The sequence below is a fragment of the Engystomops pustulosus genome, chromosome 5, assembly GCF_040894005.1.
Source record: "Engystomops pustulosus chromosome 5, aEngPut4.maternal, whole genome shotgun sequence".
Lineage (NCBI taxonomy): Eukaryota > Metazoa > Chordata > Amphibia > Anura > Leptodactylidae > Engystomops > Engystomops pustulosus.
In genome coordinates, this window is record NC_092415.1 from 128,753,797 (window position 1) to 128,772,953 (window position 19,157).

Sequence of the window (19,157 nt, forward strand, 5' to 3'; positions counted from 1 at the left end):
ATCCCCACCTCTTCACAACAGGGGCACATGATCAATCAATTGGAAACGTAAGTATCTTTCTAGATGTCCTGCCTCAACGAAATGTTTTGATCCCGGTATAGATCCCTTCTGCCATTGTGGTCAAATTAGTATTCATCTTCTGTGGGTCACTGGTAATACGTTTGACCCTTAATAGCTGGCTATAGGGCAATGTTTTCACCATAGCACGAGGATGGTGACTCTCATACCTTAGTAGAGTATTCCTGTCCGTAGGTTTTACATAAAGATCCATTTCTAATTTGCCCCCATGCAATGTAAGCTGGATATCTAAGAATTGAATGGTCACTATATAGAGACATTAAGGAGAGGCTTCTCAAAGGGGTACAGGAACAAGTGGGGAAGTGCTGGGTACGCAAATTCCCAGAAAGGGAGGTATACGAAGGCATCATGAAAGGTTGGGCAAAAGTAAGGAAGTGTATACTGAGTGAGGCATGGAGGGAGACTTATTTTAAAATCCTCCACCATGCATATTATGGCTTCAACCTACCTAGGACACAAAATATGCCGGACAGACTAGTAGAATGCCCAAAATGCTCGACACGCAGTACGGACTTATGGCACGGCATATGGCAGTGCGAACAAATACAGACCTTCTGGAACTCAATTAGAGACCACATACAAAGTCATTGGGGAACTGGCTTACCCTTTGACCCGCTGCTCCTAATCTTTCACGACATAGAGGGAGGGGAAGAACAAGAAGAGGGAACGCTAATTAGCTTAGATATTCACGCCTTTCTGCTTGTGGCAAAGCGTAGTATCATGAATCATTGGATCAAACAGAGCACACCAGATATAGCGGAGGTCATATCCCAGATGAAGCACCTAGTAAGGTTGGACAGATTGGAAACACTGAGACACAAGGAAAAACAAACTAAGGGATTTTTCCGTAAATGGAAGAAATTCATTGTCACACACATGCAGAGGGCAGAGATCATATAACTCGTTTCCCCTTAACTCAGTGGTACAATACGGAGAATCTAAAAGGTACCCTGGGGGCACTCCAGATATGACTCACACAGGAAAAACCAGGTGTCCACCGGGATACACTGGGGATTGCGTTAACACCCTCCCAAGGTTTACTGAGCAGCGGGTCCAACATGAGAAGACCAGAAACCCACCACTCCCAGGACACTCCCTTGAATCATTTGAAATATTCTTATAACGGCTAAAGTGGAATGTTGAAATGTAATTGCTGCAGATAACAATGAGATAACTGATGTACCGGTATTATATTGTTTTCTTTTGTTTCTGAGTTGAAAAATCAAATAAAATGTTTTTCAAAAAAAAAAAAAGAATTGAATGGTGTCTCTGGAATGCACTAAAGTAAATTTGATAGACTCGTCGATAGTGTTCAGGTAGGAGTGGAATTCAAGGAGTTCCAATTCAGTGCCCGTCGAGAGGAGGAAGACGTCATCTATGTACCTCCACCACCGCCGGCAATGCCTGAAGTGAGTGGAGACATAGTTGTCGTCCTCCTCCAAGGCCCTCATGACAATGTTGGTATAGGTGTGTGCCCTATTGGCACCCCTCGCCACACCCATCAACTGCAAATAAAATTCATCACCAAAAAGAAAATAGTTATTTTTCAATACCAGTTCTAAAAGGTCTGTTACAAACTGTTGTGTTTTAGGTGTATAATCCATAGTTGCTAATTTGCGTTTAACAGCAGCAATACCTCTGTGGTGGTCTATCGACGTGTATAAAGAAACCACGTCGAACGATGCCAACAGGACATTGCTGGGGACATAAGATTCTGCCTCTTTGAGCTTGTTTAGAAAATCTGTTGTATCCTGTATATATGATTGACCAGAGGTTGACAAATCACGAAGTATTTTATCTAGAAAAGTGGTAATGTTGGAGAAAATTGAGCCACTGCCAGAAACTATTGGACGGCCAGGGGGAGATGTAAGATTTTTGTGAATTTTAGGTAGGGTATATAGCACTGGCGTTGTGGGATGTTGTATTACCAGAAATCTGTACATATCACTATCTATGATATTCACAAATTTAGCTGCATCCAGTATAATCTTAATTTTTTTGGCAATGGCAAACTTAGGGTCAGAAGAAGTTTTTTGATAGACCATTGTGTCGGATAGTTGTCTGCGAATCTCTGCAAGGAATGAGCTGGTATCCATGACGACGACAGCACCGCCCTTGTCGCCAGGCTTGATGGTGATGTCGCCGTCATGGGCCAGCTCATCCAATGCACGAATCTCCTCACGTGTGAAGTTTGGGTGAGAAAGACCATGTGTGGAGGTTGATACCCATAACCTTTGTACCTCTTGTTTTACTGCAGACGTGAATGCCTCAATATGTGGAGCATCCACGTCGGGTGAAAAGGTGCTGGTGTTACGTAATTGGAATTGTTTAAGTGAAAGCTCAGTGTTACGTGTAGCATCACTTGTAATATTAGCAGTTTGCTTACAGAAATAATGTTTCAACTTAATAGACCTAAAGAAGTTCTGTAGATCAATTTCAATCTGAAACCAGTCCGGTTTAGTCATAACACAAACGGAAAGTCCCTTAGATAGGACCGACATTTGGTGATCAGTTAATATTTTATATGAGATATTTACCACTGATGGTTGGGATTTCTCTTTCTGAGGGCCATAGCTGGTGAAGCCATTTTCTGCTTCTGTCGTGGGGTGTTTCCTGGACCTGTGGTGTTTCCATCCCCCTCTCTGAGTCCTGGATCGGTGGTCTGGTTTGTGGTCTCTTGTGTCCCTAAAAAAAACGATGAGTTCAATGCTGTGGCGTTTCCATTAGTATCATCCTTCGGGGCATTCTTCTATGTACTGCAGGAGTGTCATTTGCATTTTTGAGTATCCCTCTGATTGTTTGGAGCATGATTGCCTTGCCATCCATAAACCAAGCCAGTCTTGTAATCCTCCAGGTTCCGGTTCCACTTCTTGCTGTTAAGATTGGTACACAAAAAACAGGGGATAGTGAGCCCTGAGCCAGCCCCAACCTCTGTCCCTTCCTATAGCCCCCCCACCCTAAACCGTGGGGCGACTACTTGAAGACTTCGAGATACACTGGAATAAGTGTGGGAAGGAAAACACAAACAGACTGACAACATAAAACACAAAAGAATGGTAAACAAGCCGGAATCACAACGAGAGGGTACGTCAATAGCAAAATCAGTAAGCAAAGAGTCAAAGTCAAAAACTAGCCGAGGTAACAACAATACAGATAAAGATACTGAGCAATACAACCTAGAGCAGCGAGTGGAGAAAGGGATTTTCAAACACTGGCACAGGTGACTAGTGAAGCTGCAATTTATGCAGCCAGAACTCCACCTCCAGAACCTGATAGGTGCTGGACAGCATCTGGGAATTAACCCCTCATGGTGCAGAAACAACCAGGCACCAAGCAGAGGTTCAAAGTCCCAGCCACTCCTAGACAGCGCGAGATCTTAGCAGCCGCTGCCCAGGACGAGAGGTGGAGTTTGCGCGGATACGCGCCGGGGTTCGGAGAACGCTGCTGGTACCACCAGAAGAACCAGAAGTCCCAGCAATCTCCCTAGCGAACCTGACAGTACCCCCCCCCCCTGACGGGGGGCCTTCGGACCCCTAGATCTTAAAGATGGCTTCTGAGGGTAGGTCTGATGAAATAACCTGAGTAACCGTGGAGCATGAACATCTCTAGCCGGAACCCAAGACCTATCCTCAGGACCAAAACCTTTCCAATGGACCAGGTACTGCAGGGAGTTACCTACCCATCTGGAATTCACCACCTTTTCCACCTCAAATTCCAGATTCCCCTCCACAATAGATGGAGAAGGAGGGTCAGAAAGAGGCAAAACAGGCTCAACATAGCGCTTCAGAAGACTCTTATGGAAGGTGTTATGGACCCGCCACCCTGCTGGAAGTGTAATCTTGAAGGAAACCGGGTTAACAATATGAGTAACAACAAACGGACCCACAAACCTGGGCGCAAACTTCAAAGAGGGGACCTTCAATTTAAGGTTTTTTGTTGATAACCACACTTTATCCCCCACCACAAACGTATCAGATTTAGTGCGCCTTCTTTCAGTTTGTTGGACCATAGAATTTTGTGCCCTCTGAATATTCTCCCGAACTTGTGACCAGAGCGAGCGCAACTTGGATGTAATAGCTTCCGCTCGAGGAATATTAGAGACAGGCACAGATGAAAAAGAGAAACGTGGATGAAAACCATAATTGCAGAAAAACGGAGATACCTGTGTGGACGAACTACAGTGGTTATTAATAGCAAATTCTGCCAACGGAAGGAATTTCACCCACTGGTCCTGACTGTCCGAGACAAAGAGTCGCAGATATTGAATCATCTCCTGATTCATTCTCTCAGACTGACCATTAGACTCAGGGTGAAACGCCGACGAGAACGACAAATTAACTTCCAGTCTAGAACAAAATGCTCGCCAAAATTTGGAAACAAATTGTACGCCCCTATCTGACACAATATCATCTGGTATACCATGGAGGCGTACAATATTCTGTATAAACAATTCAGCCAATTCTTCAGCTGAAGGCAACTTTTTTAATGGAACAAAGTGTCCCATTTTAGAGAAACGGTCCACTACCACCCAAACCACTGAACAGCCTTGAGATGCTGGCAGATCAGTGACGAAGTCCATAGACACTTTAGACCATGGCCTGGTGGGAACTGGAAGTGGAAGAAGAGGCCCCTCAGGACGTCTCCTGGGAGTCTTTCCTCGCGCACAGACCTGACAGGCTTGGACAAATGCGTGCACATCCTTAGTCATGTGAGGCCACCAGTAACTTCTCTTTAAGAGATCCAAGGTACTCCGCATTCCCGGATGACCAGCCAATACCGAGCAATGCGTCTCCTCCAACACTCTCAAACGACAAGAAGGAGGAACAAATAATTTGCCTTCCGGAAGGTCTTTAGGTGCAGATCTTTGTCCTGCTAAAATTTGAGAGGAGAGGTGGGAGGAGACAGCTGCCAGCACAACCCCTGGAGACAAAATATTACTGTCAGCAGCCTCTGGAAGCTCAGGAGTCCCGAAGCTACGGGACAAGGCATCAGCCTTCACATTTTTTGACCCAGGTCGGTAGGTGACCACAAAATTAAAGCGAGAGAAAAACAAGGCCCACCTAGCCTGACGTGAGTTCAAGCGCTTAGCAGTATCCAAATATACTAAGTTCTTATGATCCGTGAGCACAGTTATCGGATGAAGAGCTCCCTCCAAAAAGTGTCGCCAGACTTCAAATGCCCACTTAATGGCAAGGAGCTCTCGATTACCAATATCATAATTCCTCTCACAAGAAGAAAATTTTCTAGAGAAATATGCACAGGGCCTAAGTCTGGTGAGAGTGGAAGACCCCTGAGACAACACTGCACCTACTCCTACCTCGGAGGCATCAACCTCCACAACAAACGGTAGAGAGAGGTCAGGTTGAACCAAAACCGGGGCTGACGAGAATGCCGTTTTTAGAGTTTCAAACGCTGAGTAAGCGGCAGGGGACCAATTGTTCGGATCAGCACCCTTACGGGTCAGATCCGTGAGGGGTGTGGCGATCACGGAAAAGCTCTTTATAAAGTTCCGATAATAGTTAGCGAAACCTAAAAAAACGTTGTAGGGCCTTAAGATTGGTAGGCCGAACCCAGTCCGTGAGCGCCTGAACCTTACTCGGATTCATCTGTACATCAGAGGGAGTCACAACATAACCTAAGAAGGAAACCTTCTGGACGCAAAAAACACACTTTTCCAGCTTAGCGAAGAGGTGGTTTTTGCGCAACCTGGTAAGTACTTGGCGGAGATGTTGCTGGTGAGAAACCATATCAGGAGAGAAAATCAAAATATCGTCTAGATATACCACCATAAACACACCGATGTAATCATGAAAGATGGAGTTCATAAACCCTTGAAAAACCGCTGGGGCATTACTCAAACCAAAGGGCATAACCAGGTATTCAAAGTGCCCCAAAGGTGTATTAAATGCGGTTTTCCACTCATCCCCTTCTCGGATCCGAATCAGGTTATAAGCCCCTCTGAGATCTAATTTAGAGAAAACTTGGGCCCCAGAAACCTGATTTAAGAGATCCGGGATCAAGGGGAGAGGACCTGAGTTTTTTACCGTTATCTTATTTAATTCTCGATAATCAATACACGGCCGTAGACCACCATCTTTTTTCTCAACAAAAAAGAACCCGGCCCCAGTGGGCGACTCAGAGGGACGGATATGTCCGATTGCCAAACTCTCATCAATATAACTCTTCAGTGACTCCCGTTCTGGTACCGACAGGTTATATATACGACCCTTTGGCAATCTAGCATCAGGAAGAAGGTCAATTTTACAATCAAACTCCCTGTGAGGAGGAAGGACTTGGGACAAGGGTTTTGAAAACACATCTGAGTAATCAGAGAGAAAACCTGGAAGACTCTGATCTTCCGCTACTACTGTACATAATGAAACTTTGGACAGGTGATCCTTACAGTGAGGACCCCAATGAACCAGCTCCAGAGTTTCCCAATTAATTACCGGATTATGGATCCGGAGCCAGGGTAGACCAAGAATGACATTTTCAGACAAGTTTTCCATAACTAGGAAAGAACACCACTCTTCATGCATAGCTCCTACCATAAGCTTTATCTGCGGGGTTCTGAATTTGATCAACCCTGCCTGTAGAGGGGTCAAATCCGCACCTGACATCTGGATAGGAGTGGACAATGGAATCAATGACATGCAAAACTGAGAGACAAACTTATAATCGATTAAATTAGACGCAGCACCTGAATCCAAAAAGGCGCGACCAGTGCAGGAAACAGACTGAAACTTAACTGTACAAGGTAAATACATTCTAGACACAATTGGGAGTACCTGAGCTCCTAAGCAGTCCCCCCGACTACTGCTTAGGAGCGGAAGTTTTTCCTGCTGCTGCCTCTTGGAACAGGTGTTGACCAGATGATCAGGACTTCCACAGTAGAAACAAAGATGACGTCTCAGTCGATGTTGCTTCCGCTGTGCAGGAGAGATGCTATCCAGCTCCATGGATTCCAATTCTGGACTACCTGGAGACAGACTGGCCGCTGGCTGACAGTCAGAGGACACCCGAGGTGATCGCCTGGATCTTAGGCGACGATCAACTCGGATGACCAGAGTCATAGCATCATCTAATGTCTGAGGCTCGGCATAAGCTAAGACTAAGTCCTGTACTCGGTCTGACAGTCCGGACATAAATTGGTCTTTTAGGGCGCAGTCATTCCATTGCGAGTCAGTCACATACTGTCTGAACTGGGCACAATAATCTTCTGCTGTCCGTTTTCCCTGACACAGAGATCTAAGGTGGGAAACTGCAAGTGCTCGGCGGTCAGGTTCGTCATAAATCTGGCCTAAAGCAGAAAAAAAAGCGTCAAGAGAAGAACGGGATGGAGAGTCAGGTGGGAGAGAAAAGGCCCAATTTTGCGGATCCCCACGCAGCAGGGAAATTACCACGCCCACCCTTTGAATCTCTGTGCCCGATGAACGAGGACGTAAGGAAAAATAAAGTTTACAGCCCTCCCGAAATGAAAAAAATTTCTTACGGTCACCAAAAAACACGTCAGGGAGAGGAACCTTAGGTTCAGGTGTGGGTGGCAGTGGATCCTGCGGTGATGTCTGCCGCGGGACCTGCATAGATTCCTGAATTTGGAGACGGGAGGCTAGATCCTGAACAAACTGAGTTAGGGTCTGGACCTGAGTGACCACAGCTGACAAAGGCTCCATGGGAGGAGAGAATGTAGCAGGTCGGATACAGGATGCAGACCTATGTGTGGCCAGTGTTTCTGTTAAGATTGGTACACAAAAGACAGGGGATAGTGAGCCCTGAGCTTGCCCCAACCTCTGTCCCTTCCTATAGCCCCCCCACGCTAAACCGTGGGGCGACTACTTGAAGACTTCGAGATACACTGGAATAAGTGTGGGAAGGAAAACACAAACAGACTGACAACATAAAACACAAAAGAATGGTAAACAAGCCGGAATCACAACGAGAGGGTACGTCAATAGCAAAATCAGTAAGCAAAGAGTCAAAGTCAAAAACTAGCCGAGGTAACAACAATACAGATAAAGATACTGAGCAATACAACCTAGAGCAGCGAGTGGAGAAAGGGATTTTCAAACACTGGCACAGGTGACTAGTGAAGCTGCAATTTATGCAGCCAGAACTCCACCTCCAGAACCTGATAGGTGCTGGACAGCATCTGGGAATTAACCCCTCATGGTGCAGAAACAACCAGGCACCAAGCAGAGGTTCAAAGTCCCAGCCACTCCTAGACAGCGCGAGATCTTAGCAGCCGCTGCCCAGGACGAGAGGTGGAGTTTGCGCGGATCGGAGAACGCTGCTGGTACCACCAGAAGAACCAGAAGTCCCAGCAATCTCCCTAGCGAACCTGACACTTGCGTTTGCGTTTCTTCTTGTTCTCGTCTAAAGTGCAGAAGTTTAGTATTGATCAAGTCGTTGTGTGTAGTGAAGTATTCATCAGACAACGAAGATTTTAATGTGGACTTAGTAGTCTCTATTTTGTTTTTTAATATGGCAATTTCTTTCTTGAGGAATTCAATGTTAAGAAGTGTCAAATCCATAGCATATTTGTTGGAGATTTGTGCGAACTTCGCACAGAATTCGGATATTGTGTAGAAAAAAAGTGGGTGCGATTCTAGGCCGCATACCCCTTGGTATCATGTGTGATTTAAAGTACTCGCTCAATGTTCCAAGATGTAGTTGTAGGGTTACCAACCTTTTGGAGTCGTTCTCTAGTTTGCGCTTTAATTCCGATGTTGCAGGCGTAGTCAAGAATGTAACGACCCTTGAATTTAAAGTCAGATTCAACCAACATCGTTATACAATCTGTAGTGGCAGAAGGGATCTACCGGTATCAAAACATTTAGTTGAGGCAGGACATCTAGGTAGAGACTTACATTTCCAATTGATTGATCATGTGCCCCTGTTGCGGAGAGGTGGGGATAGGGAACGTATCCTGAAAAGAAAAGAATTGCAGTGGATACATACCGTAGACACGCTAAGACCTAAAGGGTTAAACGTCGACTTTAAACTAAGCAATATCTGATGGGTTTATGTAATGTATAATTTAAGGTCCTAGCCTAAGAAGTCCTCTGCTGTCTCTATTGAAGTATAGGTTCATAGTGACTATAACCTGTATAACATATCTTATTCTTGTTGACTAACTTGTAATTAACTATTCTCTTTCTGCGTTGCAGATCTCATTAACATCTTAAAGCCATACCGGGATCACTCTCACCATCCTTTCTTCTGATGATGCATCCTCTTTTGCTTTACCCAACAGCCGCCATTATTGTTTTTGGAACACTATATTTTTCTTTTTTTTGGAATGCTGTATTTTGTTCATTATACATTAAAAATTGCTTTGTGTAACACACAGATGCCCTTGGGTGATCATATTATGTGCCATGGGAGTGGCTGTTATAAGGATCTATGCAGGTTATCTATAGGGCTTTGAGACAATATCTTGGCAATCCCGAATGGACCTAGAATTGGTCACAGGGACACGTATTTTGAGTGTCTGGCTATATGGGTTAAATCACTCGTTCTCTGCCCCGTCTGCCCATATCTCTTTTGCTCTACATCCTTATATGCCCTCCGCTGTGCCATTGATCACACCCTATACTTACCCTTTGTTTGCAGCACTCAGAGATGGTTGCTGCCCGGTCCGGAACACTCTTGATGTCAGTGTTTGTTTATACATGACGTAGGTGGTTCCCTAGACAACGCGGCACTGCGATGGGAAGAGATGGTGAGATACCCGCTATACATGTTTTTAACTCTTACGATTAGATGCGATCTCTTTATTAACACTTACTGCACTTGTCACTTTATCCATATTTCCCACAATAAGGGTTTTATAAGTTTATGAAAATGTATATGTATGCACTAGCACTTTATTTACATGTATTCAATTTCTTATAGATGATGTTTTATGCAATATAAGGAACACTATATTGTAATGACGCGATATGTTTATTCAGGAGGGTGGGGGTTATTCTGATCATGTGACCATTTGTTTTTGGTATATATACATCTTGTTCACCTATGTCACTTGGCTTGAAAAAGGCTCCTTGGAGCCAAAATGTTGCTGCTGTACCTTGTTGTACTTCCAAACATGGAATAAAGAAATTTCACTTTTTTTCACTTGACCATTGACGTCCTGGAGTGCTGCTTGCTTTTCGTGTATTAGATAGATAGATATGAGATAGATAGATAGATATGAGATAAATGGATAGATACATATGAGACAGATAGATAGATAGATAGATAGATATGAGATAGATAGATAGATATGAGATGGATAGATCGATATGAGATGGATAGATAGGTAGATGTAAGATAGCTCTGGTCTCATTGGCCAGCAGCAGGCGCTTGTGATGAGGTGACAGGAGGCAAGCCCCGCCCCTCCATCTTGCTGATTGAAGTTTTTTTGAGAGCTGGAAACCATGGTTGCTATGAGACAAAAGAGGTACTAAATGAGGACTGAGAGGGAAAATACTTTGAGGAATGATTCCCAGGGACACCTGGAGCAGAATTATGTATTTTTGTTTTTTATTTCTTATGAAAATCCAACATTTTTAAAATCTAATTTTCACACAGACCAAAAAATTTTTTGTTGGGGTTACAATTATAATATATACAGTTCCAACTTGCATACAAATTTAACTTGAGAACAAACCTACAGAACCTATCTTGTACGTAACCCAGGGACTGCCTGTATATGGAGAATTTGTTATAGAGCTGGAGAATTTGTTACAGATCTTCAGCAATGGCAGGTCTTGGAGTTTTATAAATACTCCAGGCTGTCATGGCAAAAAACTTCACAAGGCGATAAAAGACAATATACCTAAACCCATGTGCCAACGGGTTTTGACTACTGCCTGTGCCTGTGAGTTACTAATACTAACCTTCTGACATACTATTATACTAAGCAGTGGCTACCCTAGGCTGACTGACATATGGCTACAGACTGTGACACTGTCTCATACCCCCTGCTCCCAAAGGACTTGTGCATTGTTTCAGTGGTGAATACAGGTTTCCATGAACTTTAGATCAAATTCATCCACTTTGTTTTGTTCATCTCTAGTAGCCCTAGTGAATTGAACAGCATTTAAAAATGCTGTGTTTTTCATCCTCCTGTGGAAACTGTTAAAGTATTTCAGTAGGTTTTATGCATTCCAAAACAAATTAAGTGAAGACAACAGAAAAATTAAAAGATAATTGAGCTCAGGATGGTGAAACATAGTCCTCAAATAAGCTGTCTTGTTTTGGATTTAAAGTATAAAGCAGGAAATGTGGGTTGGAGAAAATGGTCCTTCTTATGCTTATCTTTTCATGTTTCTCACTGCAAAAATCAGAATGGATGAATCATATTGACCTATATTGTCCTAACATTGTAACATTGTGCCACAAGTCATTAATCTGAGATTAAATAACATTTCAGAAACTATTTCATAATTTTTTTTTATCATAAGGGTTCAAGAGGACACATTGGAGAGAAAGGGAAGCAAGGACCAAAAGGAGCAATGGGAGAACCTGTAAAATTCCATTTACATTTTCATCTTTCAATCTGCTTTTTTTATGTGTCTGTATTTTTTTGTTTTCCAATATATTATCTATCTTTGTAATATTTTAATACTTAATGTAGAAACTGATCTTATAAAACATATAAATAATATTATATCTTCAGTTCTCATTTATTTCCTTTGTGCTGCGCTCAATAATTTACTTTAAATTGTAAAATGTTCTAAAATTTTCATCTTATTTGGTTAGGGAGAATTTGGACCTAATGGACATATAGGAGAACGTGGTGCCACAGGCTCATCGGGGCTTCCTGTGAGTGTCTTTATTGCATTTACTTTTTCTTATATCATAAAATTGCTATTATGAATAGTTGAATAAAACCAGAAAAATGTTTCAAGTAAGGATCTCATCCACATAGCAAATATCAGAAAACTTTATTACTCCGGTGCATAAAAAAATAACATTTTATTGCAGCAATATTAACCCCTTAACGCTGAAGCCACTTTTCACCTTCCTGACACGGCCCATTTTTTCAAATCTGCCCTGTGTCACTATAAATGGTTATAACTTTGGAACACTTTAACATATCCAGTTGATTTTGAAATTGTTTTTTTGTGACACATTGTACTTCATGCTGGTTGAGAAATTTAATCAATATGTTTAGTATTTATTTATGAAATAAATGGAAATTTGGCAAAAATTTTGAAAAAAACGATGTTTTCCAAATTCAAAATTTTCTACTTTTTGGAAAGTTGGTCATATCACTAAAATAACTTGATAACTAACATTTTCCATATGTCTGCTTTAACTTGGCATCATTTTTCAAACATCTTTTCCTTTTTTTAGGATGTTAGGAGGCTTATAACTTTAGGTGCAATTTTTCAGATTTTCACGAAAATCATCAAAACCTACTTTTGGAGGGTCAATTTAGTTAGAAGTGACTTTATAAGGCCCACATGACAAGAAACCCCCACAAATGACACCATTTTAGAAACTACACCCCTCAAAATATTCAAAACAACCTTTGGGAATTTTGTTAACCCTATGAACGTTTCATGAGGGTGAAAGATAAATGAAAGTGAAATTACAGAAATGTAATTTTATCTTACTATAGATTCATTGAACACTAAAATTTGCACCTTCACAATGGGTTAAAAAGGAAAATGCATTTTACAATGTTGAGGGCAATTCCTCCTGAGTATGCCAATACCCATTTTGTCACTGTACCCTTCTGTACGGGCACAGGGGGGCACTTGGAATGGAAAGAGCGTTGTTTCGTTTTTGGAGGCCAAATATGGCTGAAAAAGTTTTCATGTGTCAGGATGCATTTGGAGAGCCATAATGGTACCAAAACAGAGGAAAGCCCCAACAAGAGACACCATTCTGGAAAGTACACCCCTTGGAGAGTTTAGCAAGGTGTAATTTGTGTATTTGCCCCAACAGGTGTTTGATTCAATTAGGCCCCAAAAAGGAAAAAAGGTGAAAATTTTCTCAAAAAAGTCACTTTTACCCCAAATTTTTGTAAGCCACAAGGGATAAAAGATGAAACACCCCCCATAAATGTGTAGAACTATTTCTCCTAAGCATAGAACTGCACCACTTTTGCATATAAAGTGTTGTATGGGTGTAAAGTAGGGCTCAGAAGGGAAATAGGGGCTTTGGCCTTTTAGAAGCCAGATTTGACAATCATCCTTTACATGTGTCAGGATGCATTTGGAGAGCCCTAGTGGTACCAAAACAGAGGGGAACCCCAACAAGTGTCACCATTTTGGAAAGTGCACCCTTTGGAGAATTTAGCAAGGTGTAATATGTGTATTTTCCCCTACAGGTGTTTGCTTCAAATAGGTCCCTAAAAGGAAAAAGATGAACATTTTCCCAAAAAAGTCACTTTTACGGCTAATTTTTGTATCCCATAAGGCATTAAAGATGAAACAACCCCAAAAAAATGTGTACTAGCATTTCTCCCGAGTATAAAATTGCCCCACACATGCAAATAAAATGTTGTATGGGTACGCAGTGAAGCTCAGAAGGGAAAGAGGGGCGTTGGACTTTTAGAAGCCAAATTTGACAGACATCCTTTACATATGTCAGGATGCATTTAGAGAGCCGTAGTGGTACCAAAACAGAGGGGAACCCCAACAAGTGTCACCATTTTGGAAAGCACACCCCTTAGAGAATTTAGCAAGGTGTAATATGTGTATTTGTCCATAAAGGTGTTTGATTTAATTAGGACTTAAATAGGAAAAAGTTAAAAATTTTCCTATAAAGGTCAGTTTACCCCTAATTTTTTATAGCCACAAGGGATAAAAAAAATGTAATAACCCCCCAAAATGTGTAAAGCTATTTCTCTCAAGTGTAGAAGTACCCCACATGTGTATATAAAATGTTGTATGGGCGCACAGTAAAAGGAAAGGGGAATGTTTGCCTTTTAGAAGCCAAATTTGACAGAAATGTTTGACATGCATTTGGAGAACCCTAGTGGTATAAAACAGATAAGAATCCGAAAAGTGACCCTAATTTTTGAACGCACACCCCTTAGAGAATTTTGCAATGTGTAATATATGTATTTGCCCCTACAGGTGAATGATCCAATTAGGCCCTAAACATTAAAAAGGTGAAAATTTTCCTATAAATGTCACTTTACCCCTAATTTTTGTAAGCCACAAGGGATAATATATTAAATAACCCCAAAAAAGGAGTGAAACTATTTCTCCCGAGTGTAGAAGTACCCCACATGTGCATATAAAATACTTTATGGGCGCACAGTAGAGGAAAAGAGGGATGTTTGTCTTTTAGAGGCCAAATTTGACAGAAATCCTTCACATGTGTCAGGATACATTTGGAGAGCCGTAGTGGTACCAAAACAGAGGAAAACCCGAAAAGTGACCCTAATTGTTGAATGTACACCCCTTGGGGAATATAGCAAGGTGTAATATGTGGTATAGTGTAATACATGTGGTGAAATGAGCATTTTGAACATATAGGTGGTTTCCAAATATGATGTGCGATGGAGTCCAAGATGGAAATTGCAATTATTTCTGGAACGTTCAGTGCCCGTTATGTGGCGCCCCATATGAAATAATGGAGGGTTATAGGGAGCATCGTAACCTAACAGTTGTTACAATTATTCATTTTACCGAAATTAATTCACAACAGGTTGGGCGTGAATTGTGAATGTGTTGCGTATAAGGAGGTGGAATATACCAAGGGACCAACTAAACTTTTGTCACTCTGGAGTTGTCGCATGTCTCTTAGTAGTATATAGTGTCCATCCTTAGTATATAGTGTCCATCCTTAGTATATAGTGTCCATCCTAACTTCTCTTTTGGAACAGACTCTTTATTGAGTCCTACCATTAGAAGCAGCAGAATTCACCGGGAAAATGCTGTCCTAGCAAAACACAGGAACATCTAAACCAGAGGTACTGGGGCTCCGTCCTTCTTGTCCCAATATTAGTTTCCTAATATCTTCCTCTTGAAAATGGAGAAATGATACGGCAGGACCTGCACATTGGAACAGCACGTAAGAGTTGTACAGCGTAATCTGTACAATGTGCACGACCAGCGCTTTTGTACCAAATCTTGTTTTTTCGTAGGGAAATTTTCGCCAAGTGTTGCTCTTATTCACCCTAGCGATGCCCATTGTGACGAATATTGCTGCTTTTGGCTGGACCAAATCGACCAGCCAATAGCGGCAAACATGGACAGAGGGGGGCAACAAAACCCCTCTGGACCGCAAGGCAAAATTGGTGGCTGTCAGGAACAGCCGCCACCCTGCCCCGATCACCGTGTCTACAGACATGGTGACCGGTATTACTGACGTCATAAGTAAATTCGCTGCTATTGGCTGGTCTGAATTGATGAGCCAGTAGCAGCGATCATGTGGGGGGGACGTAACCCTTCTGGTCCATGGGGCAGGATGAATGGCCGTCAGGAACAGCCGCCGTCTTACCCCGATCACTGTGTCTGAACCGTGTTGGCAAGTCACTACCCGCCGCACCGTTCTATAACAATGCGCGTTGGGAATAGGCTATACAATCTTTATTTATTTTTTGAGCTATTTAGACACATAATGGCTTATTTTTTGCGAGATGAGATGCACTGTAAAAAAAACTTAATTTTAGTGGGTTTTTAGCTTAATGAAGCAATTTTATTAACTTTTTACGTGTGGAGGAAAATAAAATCATCAATTCTTGTTTTGGATTTTTAGCATTTTTTTGGGGGGTGTTCACTGTAGCATAACAATAATATATTATCTTTATTCTACGGATCACTACGATTACGGTGATACCTCATTTATATAGTTTATTTCATATTTGTCCAATTTTATTGAAGGAAAACTAGAATAGAAAAAATTGCATTTGTTTTAGTATTTCCATTTTTATGGTGGCATAATTATAGTATTTTTTGGTTTACGGAGCTGGTTGTAAGCTTATTTTTTGCGTGACAAGTTGTTCTTTTCATTGGTATCATTTTGGTGCTTGTAACTTTTTCGGATAACTTTTTAGAACATTTTTTGTAAAGCAATTTGATAAAAAGTTGAAATTTTTGGCATGTTTTTGGGTTTTTTTTTTTACCACGTTCACCGAGGGGGTCCAATTATGATTAGGATTTATTGTACAGATTGTTACGGACGCGGCGATACCAAATAAGTGGGTTTTTTTGTGATTTAGTGTTTTTTTATACTTTATTACTTGTGTACAGGGAAATGTGGTGTTTGGGGGGACTTTCACTTTCTTTTATTATTTATTTTTATTTAAAAAAAACCTTTATTTATTTATTTTTACTTTTTTTACAGTTACTGCCATCTAAGCTTGAACAAGTGATCTTCTGATCACTTGTTCAAGCTATTTTACAGGTTACTCAGTGCAATACAGATGTATTGCACTGTGTAATGTAAGACACTGAGCATGCTGCGCATGCCCAGTGTCTTACAGCCGGGTCCTGCCAGGAGGCAGGGACCCGGCACCGGGATGAAGATCTCGCAGCCCCGGGCACCGGCAGTCCCGGGGCTGCGATCGGAGCAGCGGACCCCCCCGGTAAGCGCCGCGGGGGGGTCCGATTCCCTCTTGTCAAACTTTAAATGCCTCTAACACGCCGCGGTCAGCGCGACCGCGGCGTGTTAGGGGTTAACACCCGCGATCGGAGAAATCTCCGATCGCGGGTGTTAGGGGCAGGTGTCGGCTATAATATATAGCCGACACCCGCAGCTTCTGGCCCCGGCTCCGTTCAGGAGCCGGGGCCAGAAGCATGACGTAATAATACTGCATTTTGCGGGAACGCACCTCCCGCCATGCAGTACTATTACGTCAAATGTCGGGAAGGGGTTAATATTACTATTACTTTTATAAGAAAACCCAAAAAATTCATGCTACAGCAACTTGTACATTATGAAGAAAAAGCATTTAATAGCGATTTCCTAATTTCAAACAATTTGTTTTGAAAAAGAAGTAAACAACAATGGTTGGGTATACCACCACTAGAGATGGGTGAATCAATTCTAACAAAGTGGATTTGATACGAATTTGACAAAAAATTCTATTAGTCAAGAACCCGAAGTTTACTCTGATACGCGGGAACGAAGTTCCCCCCCCCCCCTCTTTTTTTAGCTAAATGGGCACAAGCACAACGTGTTACATGGGGCAGAGAACTCTGGTATGGAGAAAGGAACACCCCGGGTGACTGGCAAAAGAGAAGAGTGTATAAGGGGCACTGCTTCTTAGACCTTTTTTTTAAAAAAATAGCATGTGAAGTGTATCTGAGTCTCTCTAGCCAATTCTTCTTACTGGGTAGGTGTAACATATAAACATATGCAGGAGGTGGTGCTCAAACACAGGTATGACACAGAACAGAGTATTTAGGTATGTCGATGAAAAGAAGACAAAGAAAAGGTTGGCACTCACCATGTATTTAAAATGTATCTTCTTTATTTCTTTACACCATTAAAGACAGCATACACCACAGGGAGAAGAGCATGGTTACACAGGAGCGTTTTTAAGAGATGAATCGTTTCGCGCATCTAGTGCTTCATCTTGTCAACACCCCCGATGACATCTGCAGACCTGTAAGCCAATCAGCGACCAGCAGGCTTATGTGATGTCACACAGGCTCACAGCCCTATAAAACTGTCTGCCATTTGCAATCCCGGCAGTTTACAGTGGATGTGCTGTCTATAGCATCTAGCTGCTGCTACTGTACTGTGCAGTAGTGATTCTTGCTCCAATCCTTGGATGTTCTTTAAGGGGGATCTGTATACCCCAAATAGCAGTTCTGTTTAATGACAAAATCGAATAGGAAGAAATCTGTTTCACATTCATGCATCTGCAGTAGCGATTTGTGGACCAAACCCTGGTTGTTCTTTAAGGGGGATCTGTATACCCCAAATAGCAGTTCTGTTTAGTGACAAAATCGAATAGGAAGAAATCTGTTTGACTTTCATGCATCTGCAGTAGCGATTTGTGGACCAATCCCTGGTTGTTCTTTAAGGGGGATCTGGACAAATAAGTGATTTGTGGACCTCTCACTGGTTGTCAGTTGTGGGGTATCTGTATAACGCAAATTGCCATACCTTTTTGGGGCTATAGTTTACAGCCAGATTTACTTGTCAAATCCACGTAGTTTATAGAGTGATTTTCGCTGAAATTGCAGAGTGTCAGTTGTGGGGTATCTGTATAATGCAAATTGCCATACCTTTTTGGGGCTCTAGTTTACAGCCATCTTTATGTGTCAAATCCACATAGTTTATACAGTGATGTTCGCTGAAATTACAGTGTCAGTTGTGGGGTATCTGTATAACGCAAATGCCATACCTTTTTGGGGCTATAGTTTACAGCCTTATTTACGTGTCAAATCCATGTAGTTTATACAGTGATTTTCGCTGAAATTGCAGAGTGTCAGTTGTGGGGTATCTGTATAATGCAAATTGCCATATCTTTTTGGGGCTATAGTTTACAGCCAGATTTACGTGTCAAATCCATATAGTTTATACAGTGATTTTCGCTGAAATTACAGTGTCAGTTGGGGGGTATCTGTATAACGCAAATTGTCATACCTTTTTGGGTCTATAGTTTACAGCCAGATTTACGTGTTAAATCCACATAGTTTATACAGTGATGTTCGCTGAAATTACAAAGTGTCAGTTGGGGGGTGTCCGTATAACCCAAATTGCCATACCTTTTTGGGGCTACAGTTTACAGCCAGATTTACATGTCAAATCCATATAGTTTATACAGTGATTTTAGCTGAAATTACAGTGTCAGTTGTCGGGTATCTGTATAACGCAAATTGCCATACCTTTTTGGGTCTATAGTTTACAGCCAGATTTACGTGTCAAATCCACATCGTTTATAAAATGATTTTCGCTGAAATTACAGTGTCAGTTGTGGGGTATCTGTATAATGCAAATTGCCATACCTTTTTGGGGCTATAGTTTACAGCCAGATTTACGTGTCAAATCCACATAGTTTATAAAGTGATTTTCGCTGAAATTACAAAGTGTCAGTTGTGGGGTGTCTGTATAACGCAAATTGCCATGCCTTTTTGGGGCTATAGTTTACAGCCAGATTTATGTATCAAATCCATGTA

At 42.0% G+C, this 19,157-nt stretch overlaps 1 protein-coding gene across 1 annotated transcript in view; it reads left to right on the top strand.

Annotated features, from left to right (window-relative positions):
• The window catches only part of LOC140133190 (uncharacterized), a 437,171-nt gene that overhangs the window by 393,074 nt on the left and 24,940 nt on the right, over positions 1 to 19,157 (top strand). Inside the window, exons 22-23 of the mRNA XM_072153006.1 lie at positions 11,526 to 11,588; positions 11,824 to 11,886. Of these exons, the coding sequence (XP_072009107.1) occupies positions 11,526 to 11,588; positions 11,824 to 11,886 (126 nt within the window). The remainder of the gene's footprint in view (positions 1 to 11,525; positions 11,589 to 11,823; positions 11,887 to 19,157) is intronic.